Source organism: Danio aesculapii, chromosome 15 (genome assembly GCF_903798145.1).
Source record: "Danio aesculapii chromosome 15, fDanAes4.1, whole genome shotgun sequence".
In the NCBI taxonomy this organism is placed as follows: Eukaryota; Metazoa; Chordata; class Actinopteri; order Cypriniformes; family Danionidae; genus Danio; species Danio aesculapii.
In genome coordinates, this window is record NC_079449.1 from 10,767,368 (window position 1) to 10,776,838 (window position 9,471).

General features: G+C 31.5%; 1 protein-coding gene across 3 annotated transcripts in view; it reads right to left on the bottom strand.

Annotated features, from left to right (window-relative positions):
* The window catches only part of stim1a (stromal interaction molecule 1a), a 78,483-nt gene extending 69,969 nt beyond the window's left edge, over positions 1-8,514 (bottom strand). For all 3 annotated transcript variants that reach the window (XM_056473183.1, XM_056473182.1, XM_056473185.1), the window contains exons 1-2: positions 8,249-8,514; positions 4,947-5,081 (exon numbers count right to left, since the gene is read on the bottom strand). In XM_056473183.1, coding sequence (XP_056329158.1) covers positions 4,947-5,067 — 121 coding nt within the window. In that variant the 5' untranslated portion in view covers positions 5,068-5,081; positions 8,249-8,514. The remainder of the gene's footprint in view (positions 1-4,946; positions 5,082-8,248) is intronic.
* Between the last annotated feature and the right edge of the window lie 957 nt (positions 8,515-9,471).

Consider the following 9,471-nt stretch of genomic DNA (forward strand, 5'->3'; position numbering starts at 1 on the left):
TTTGGTCAAGAAAAAAATAACAAACAAAAAAAATGGGATGAGCTGCATGAGCTGCCTTTTAGCAAATACACAACTGGTCAAAAGCTGAATGAAAATTCTCCATGCTCATTTATTTAATGAGCATGTTTTGCGGTTTAAATAAATCATTTTAATTTTGATTTGCTGCTCATGAAACATTGCCATCAATGTTGACAGATTTTTGCTGCCTAATATTATTTAGTTAATCTAAGACGCTATGGATATGTTTAATGGCTAAATGTTAAATTAAAGAAAAAGAGTAAACTTAAAAACAATTGAAAGTCTGATGAGCGATCATGGCAGAGAAAATTATTTATATAAGAAATTCTCTGACAATTCTATGTAAGCCATGTAATAGTATTATTCTGATTAAGTCTAAATTGATTCAGGTTATAAGAAGCATTTGAAAGCCTTTGGAAAATTTCCCTTTATTTTATTTAATGCTGCCAGTTAGTGGCACAATGACCTTGGTACATTGTGTTCAGCCTCATTCACCAAACATGAAGCTTAAGTTTGATCAAAACCCACCATGCATGCAAATGTCAAAACCTACAATGCGGTATGAAACAGAACACCTCAAAATAATTCTGTAAAACATGTTATAGAGCGCCCACAAACCTTCTATGTGAAAGTCTGTGTGGCCCTAATGAACCTGATCTGTGTGCAAAGTTTCAAGAGTTTTTAGGCAACCACAAAGACTTTAAACAAAATAATAATAATAATAATAATAATAATAATAATAATAATAATAATAATAATAATAATAAACTTGGATAAACCAAAAGGCCCTGCATGTGCCCCTACAGGTCTTGACCCTAAAAAACAAAAAAAAAAAAAACAGGAAGCTTGTGACTGAATTTGATAAAGGCCAAAGTTGCCACATTTCCCATGTGTTGGCTAATCTAAGTGCTGGGAAAGCTAGAAAAAAAAAAACCATTATCTATGACCAATTTCAGTTTAACACTCATCTCTGTCCATATATCAGTCACATAAACATCTTCCTAAAAGCAAAAGCCTTGACCTGGTATTTTAATGCTATCAAATTCAGCATGTTTACAATTTAACACAACCGACAAATTCACAAAATCATAGGACGTTCTAGTTATAGTATGCCATAATAACCCTGAAATATATATTTGAAGCCATTAGGAAGCACCACAAGCTACTTGCACACTGCATTCATGATAACATAATTTGCAAACTTCCTTTATGAAATACTTACATTAACTGGTTTCAAACGTGAAATAATAAAATGTAACTTTCACATTGTTCCTTAAACAGATTTGCATTTGAAGCTGAAAGTGCATGCAAACATGAAGCTCTAACTACCTCTACTATGTAGTATGTGCAGAGAATGCAAATTCTCAGCATGCATAGTACACTCAGATTATCTATTGTACAGTATAGAAGAGTTCAAACTGAGTGCGAGTAACTCCACCCCATAATGCAACGCACTCAACTGCCCTTTGGTTTCCAGTGTGATGCATAAAGTAGATGTTATGCAGATGCAATTTATTTTTAAAAAAGTGTATCACTAACATAGGGTACATTATATTGATAACATATATTGATAGCAAAACAATATATTGATAGTTTCACAGTATCACGGTATACACGGTGTGCACTAAACTTTTCCCCTTTGAACACTATATATTTTACTTTTTGAAAGATGTTTACTGCTCCAAAATATTTTACATGTCAGGCTAAATAGGCTAAATAATTCATTTTAATCATAGACTTCCCCTGTCTTCATTGGTTTCAAAAACACAGATTTCTTTACACTTTAAAATGGCATCTTTGGACATTTTTTCTGCTGGAGATACTGTTGTTAGAAAAAACAAAAAGTAAATAAAAAAAAAATCTTACACATACCTTACGAACGGTATTACAGAAAATTTGGGTGGTTTTAAAACCTTGACTTTTCCAAACCGTGGTATCCCTTGAAAATAGTTATTGTCCCATGTCTACAACCATACACGCACATACACATTACGGCCAATTTAGTTTATTCAATTCACCTATAGACACGTCTTTGGACTGTGGGGGAAACCGGAGCACCCTGAGGAAACCCACGTGAACACAGAAAGAACATGCAAACTCCACACAGAAATGCCAACTGGCTCAGACGGGACTCGAACCATCGACCTTCTTGCTGTGAGGTGAAAGTGCTAACCATTGAGCCACCATGTCGCCAAATGCTTCGCAAGTATTGATTATTGTTAGTTAATGTTAGTAAAAACAATAACTATCATAAGGTGTGACCATGCAAGATTGCGATGACACATTTAATGGCCATCAGCATCTTAATTCCTTGAAAGTGTTTATTTTTTTTTAATGTACATTTACATACAAATTGCAAAAAAACGTATTACCATTGATGCAAGGTGTGTATAATGCAGTGTCTATAGGGCCGGAACTTCAAATATGACATTGCTCTCTCTTCTGACTGCAGTTAACAGTCTCACACCACACATAAACACAAAAAAATTATTTGTGCAAAAAAATTTGATATGCGTAAATGTGAAATAGTCTATTAAATATTAGATTAATAGTCTAAAAGTAAAATTAAATTAACAGTCTGTTTTGACATTAAGTCAATTACTTTGTAAAAAAAATGCAAACAAAAACAGTTTTTGCACCATTTGAACTGAAGTTCCTATCGGCTATTTAATGAACATTAAACATAATGTACATAAACATTAAACAGCAGAGCAAAAAAATAACCTTGAGCTATAAATAAAAATTTGAATACAAACAAACTCAATTTAGTTAATTCAGCGGCCACAGACGGTCTCTGTCATGATCATGAATCTTTAAAACATTTTGGTTGCTGCAATATTTAATTTGCATCCAAAATGATAGTGAGAATTTTGTTTCTGATTATGTTTTATTACCCTACCCTTAATAATACTAGCATAACAGACTTGCATTGCTTTGCAAAGATAAAAACATCTCTTCACACACAGGTCAGGTGGAACATTGAGTGTGAAAAAGGTGGACACATCCGAAACAGCTTATTCAACTAGCAGCCTGATGATGTAGTATCACTTAATGAGCGGGCAGTATTCCAGTTCAACAAAAGCTCTAAAACACACTGTGGACTGTTTTCCCAAAGGACTCTTGAGTCATTATGCTGCAATCAAATCAGACGGTGTGATTTACTAATACAACAAGAAAAAGCAAGAGCACCAGAAGGCCACAGATATCCATTTTAAAAGGAAGACTATTTCATGTTGGATTACACAAAAGCAAACGAGGCAGAACATGATTGATGATAGACAAACACAGGTTCGCATGTAGGCTAATAATACTGGCTATTTAAAAAGCAAAAGCATTGAGAAAATTGTCTCACTGTTTTCTGAAACATTTTTGATATGCAACAAATAAACCTAAGAAAAAATGCTAATTATAGAAGAAAACACAAATGCATCACAAAAACATAGACATTAAACTATTATGCACTTCCAGAGTTAACATGCAACTATTTTAAATTCTTAATTATTTTTTATGATATTTTTTAATGCAATTATAATTAAATAAACTGTGCTTATATATTACATATAGCTCTATAAAATCGACAACATAAATTTTATAAATCAAATACATAAAATATTTTCTGCTAAATTTAATTCCTCATTATATATTGAAAAATATATTGAAAAATAAGTTTTCAACAAAATAAGTTTGTATAAGCAAGTATTTTACAGTACTTTAGAAATAATCAAAAATGTTTCTCTCAATGCTTTTAAACAATTTAATTTGATTTGAGATATGTCACATCCATAAGAAATTTTTTTCCCTCATAAATGCAAAAATATTCAATTAAATAAAATCAATCATGTTTGTTCTATAGTGAGCCAACTCTTATTCTTTCAATTATCATCATTTGTTTTGGGTTGTGCAGTTTAATTCACAGAATTTCTACAATGCATGTTGTATACTGTAAACTTTTTGGTCATATAAATAACGCATGTTTTTTTCCCCCTCATTTAAAGCACAAAACACATTTACAGACTGATATTTTTCTGGCCCCTTAACTCTGTGGTTGGTTGTTGTGGAAAATATAAACAGATGTTTCAATATAATGTTAACATATACTTTCTATGTGAATTTATGTTTTAAGTTTTTACTGCAAATGTCACATCCATAACGCTGGAATTGCTCATATATAATAGCTTACTATACATGTTCTTTTTTATATTTACATATTATATATTTAAAACAAAATATCGCCAATTTTATTCATTTAATTAACGTCATATTTATTTTCAACACCACTTTTTCCAGTCTCAAACAGAGATGATGGAAAGAGAGTAAAAGCCACAATATTTAGAATTGTTGAACATTCCAGCAATCCAGGCAGGCGAGTGTTGTAGAATGCTAGTGCAATTGAAACTGTTACGGTTCAGTTTGATATAAATGTCACTGTTGAAGTTCAGTGTAATGCAAATGACACTGCTTTTAATGCGCTTTTAATGACACTTTACTTGACGTAAACTTTGCACAAGAAAGCTATGAGGTTTTTTGTTAGCTCTTGCCCAACACTGGTTTCTTATGTAGAGCATGCATACAGACAAGAAGCAACAGATCCCCAAAATTCCTGATACTCTTTAAAAGACAATAGGCACTATTAAGAGTCTAAAGCACACTACGGAAGCAATGGTATATGCTATGATGCTCTAGGCACCTTTATTTGACACACTGCCACAGTGCAACCCAAGAGAGGACAGCGCTTAATAGAGAATGCATTCCCTTACTATTCTCAGCCGGGCCACATTTAGACCCCCATACAATTTCTAAATAAGACTACAGCACTGAGGTGTATTTTGAAGCACATCTTGATGGTAGAAATCATCGTCAGCTCTATGACATCGACAATGACACAGCTATTTTCCCTCCAAAAGTAAACAATTTCAGGACGCACTCACCCGAGACACCGTTGTCCGCTGGTAAGGGGTCTGCGTTTACTTGATTGAGTTTGTCCGCTCGACATTGCAACAAGAAGCATATACATGCAATCCAGAAAGTCACCAATCCGCTGAACTCCATAGTGGAACAGCTGGCTTGGGGAGAGAAAAACAAAAGAAAAAGAGAAAGAGCTCGTCACTTATGCAACTCAACAAATCAACACTCATAACCTACACGTCAAGTCAAGTGTTGACCTAATGCTGTAATGATATACTGTGAGAGCGAACGCTGGCAAGTAGAGTACATTTGAAGTCTTCAATCACTAGTTATGAGACCTAATCTTGCACATGCTCAGTAGAGTCCTCTGTTTTTGCTTAAGATAAAAAAATCTTATAGTGAAGTATTTTTGATGTTTAGTATTGTTCCTTCATGCAAACCTTAAGAGAATTTGGATTCTAAGCAAACATTTCTTTCTCTACATATTGTTTTCTTCTCTCTATTTTTTATTTGCGCATATCATTTAAATATTTGATTACCTTATGTTGATGTTGTTTTTAATATTTGTTTACGCTTGTGAAGCACTTTGAGTTCCATTTTTATGCATGTAAAATTAATATTAATATATATATATATATATATATATATATATATATATATATATATATATATATATATATATATATATATATATATATATATATATATAATAAAAATAATAAAGAAAAAATAATAATAATAATAAACAAAGTATGTAAACAAACCTTCAATATTTCTGACTGGTTAAGAATTTAGAAGAAATAAAGGTTAAAACCTTTTTTTTTTTTACTGATACCCATTTTATTTTATATTTAAACAACACTAACAAAACTATAAATGACACAGTTTAAACAACACTTTTAAAATAATGGTGATAGTCACAATAATTAGTTTAGTTAGTGGGTAAAACTTTTGCGCTTAGATAAAATGTATGTCCTGTAATGCACCTAAAATGAATTGTTTACTATTTAATGTGGCAAAAAATATATTTATGTTCAGACCACCTCAAAACCTTACAAATATTATTATTACAATTATTGCATTCACATTTCAGAAAAAAATGGTACCTTTTAAAAAAATTACAATAATGTTTCATGTTCGGTCTCTAAATACATTTATTAGCGAGCTTAAATCCATTTAAGATTACTTTTGACAGGTAAAATCATTTGTATGAATTCAGAAGTGAATGATATTCAGTAAAATTGATTGAGGTAAAGTTGGTTTTATATTCACAGACATTTGGACTTTCTCCTTATATAATACTTCTATAATTATATTAATAAGTATTCTTTGGGAATTATAAATACTAAATCATATTAGCAGTCAATAACTATAAAATACAACATTTACAGTCAAATAAATAGCGCTAATGTTGTTTAAGCCATACTTGCGTAAGATTTCAGAGCGAATATTCAAAGTTTCATGGTAGACAATATAGAGAGCATGTCAAGTTGTCACTGAATGAATGTGCAAATATAAAACCGAAGCAAATATTTTTTTTCTCTACATATTTTTCTATTTGCTCATATGATTCAAAAGGTTTGATTACCATATGTTGATGTTGTTTTTAATATTTGTTTACGCTTGTGAAGCCCTGCGAGTTGCTTTTTTATGTATGTAAATTGAATATATATAAAATATTATTTGAATTTACAAGAGTGTAAATTCACAATTTAAACAACACTAAAAACACTATAAATGACACAGTTTAAACACTATTAAAATAATGATGATAGTCACTTAAATACCTTTAGATAGAGTAGGTTAAACTTTACAACTTTTGCACTATTTTGCAAAATTCATGTCCTGTAATGCACCTAAAATGAATTATTTTCACTATTTAACGTGGGAAAAAATATGTTATGTTCAGTCCAACTCAAAACCTTACAAATATTATTGTTGTTACAATTATTGCATTCACATTTCAGAAAAAAATGTACCATTTAAAAAAGTTATAATACCATTTCATGTTCAGTCTCTAAATGCATTTATTAGCAAGCTTAAATCTATTTAAGATTACTTACGACAGGTAAAATCATTTGTAATAATTCCAAATAATTCTCAGTAAAATAGAGCATCATCAAAAAAAGTTGGTTTTATATTCACAGATACCTGGACTTTCTCCTTAATAATATAATTACAGAAGTATTAGATAAGTATTCTTTGTAATGTAATGTGTACTTATATAGCGCATTTATTGTGTATGGCCATACACTCATGAGAGGGGGGTCTCTCCACACCACCACCAGCGTGTAGCATCCACCTGGATCTTTGGGAAATCTAAATACTGAATCATATTAGCAGTCAATAACTTTAAAAGTACAAAATTTACAGTCAAATAAATAGTGCTAATGTTGTTTGAGTCATACTTGCATAAGATTTCAGACCGGATATTCAAATTATCATGATAGACAATATAGGGAGCATGTCAAGCTGTCACTGAATGAATGTGCAAATATAAAACCAACTCGATCTCAATGTAAACGTGTTAAAAAGAATAACTAATTATATTAAGTAATTTAAAGTTATGTAATATTTTAACTTGCTTAGTTGTTCTCTTACAAAACATTCAGATCTCCTTAAAACCTAGAAAGTATAATTGGCAGAAAGTTAACTAATAACAAAAGCAGTAGTTATTTCATTTGAGCTCAATTTGACCTTCTAGAACATATATTGTGGTAAAACACATTAAATATATGAACGAATAAATAAATAAATGCACAACATAGTCACATAGTAAACAAATATTCAGTCATTTAAGGTAACGTTTTTCACAGATGACGTGTGATGAACGTTATCAAGTTACGTTACTCCCCTACTCACCTGTCAAGTAGGTTAGTAGTTAACACTTGTAACGAATTGGCAACAACTATGTATACTACCCCTTCATTGATAACATCGTCTAGCTGAAATACTGAATTATTAGCTTTATATTAACCGTATGCAGGTTGTCAAAACTTGTCACTAACAAGAATCTTAATAGATTAACACATTAACCCATTTGTTTTATATCCAGGTATGGCTTTAAACAGTTCAAGAGCAGCTCTGAGGTAGTAAGTCCACATTTGCTAAACAAAACCTGTAATAAACAGCTGATTCATATTCAACGATAATGTATTATCTTTATATTCATGCGGTTGAATGCGCAGCTGGCTTTGTAGCGGCACGAGGCCACTGGCTCCCACCTTTCCCCCCTTTCTAAACGTCAAAATCATTCGCTGAAAAGATAAGCGACGAAAAATAAAGCACATTTTATTATCACAGGGTTTAAAGCGAGCAGTGTTACCTCAAATCCTCGCGTAGCCCGTCTCAATATTTGAGGTTCGTCTTCAAATGCTCTCTCCTCCCATCAGACTCCATGGAGGCTTTGTATTGAAACACTCCAAAAACGCTCGAGCACTCGGTTGTGTCCGGTGTCCTGTCCCGTCGGTGTGAGAATAGGACAGGTGGACGGTGATTCTCTGTCCTCTGTGAAGGACTGAAGCAGAAGAGGCCGAATGAGCTGCGCTTCCTCCTAGATTCACGCCGGGCTGACACACTCCACACACACACATACATACATACAGGCTGCGGCGCGGCGCATGCGCAGTCACACGCTCGCTGCTAATCTCACTCTGCTACTGACAAACGCTTGTTGTTTTGTTTTTTTTCTAAATGTCGAGTTTACAATGACTTCTATTGTATTCCTATTTGGTGAATTAAATCTGTGTTTCGAGTTTAAATGTGAACGTCACCATAAACCTATTGTAATATTAGTTTATTAAATTAATAATAGGCCTAAAGAATAACTTTACTATATTATTATTATTACTTATTATTATTATTATTATTATTATTATTATTATTATTATTATTATTATTATTATTATTATACAGTTGAAGTCAGAATTATTGGCCCCCTGAATTATTAGCACCCTTGTTTATTTTTCCCCCAAATTCTGTTTAACGGAGAGATTTTTTTCAACACATTTCTAAACATAATAGTTTTAAAAACTCATCTCTAATAACTGATTCATTTTATATTTGCCATGATGACAGAACATAATATTTGACTAGATATTTTTCAAGACACTTCTATACAGCTTAATAGTGACATTTAAAGGCTTAACTAATCAAAAGGGGTCTCATAATTATGACTTCAACTGTATATATATATTTAGAAGTTATAATATTTAGAATATAAATACATTTTACAATTCAATTCAAAATTATACAGAGGAAAAAAAGACATATATAACGTGTAAGATTTTTTCCAGTACATTTTCTAAAAAATGCTTGTAGTGTCATATTATAACTTATATATATATTATTGCTTGCATAATACTTTAGTTCAGATGTTTTTATTTTTTTATTTTGTAGTTTAAATACATTCGATTTTGTTTTCAATTGAGCTAAAGTTTTAGTGTTTTAAGTCTTTTTAAAAACATTGTGACTATGGAAGAAGAAACCTGCAAAAACAATAAATAAATAAATAAATAAATACGCAAAATATACATAATTGAGTAAATA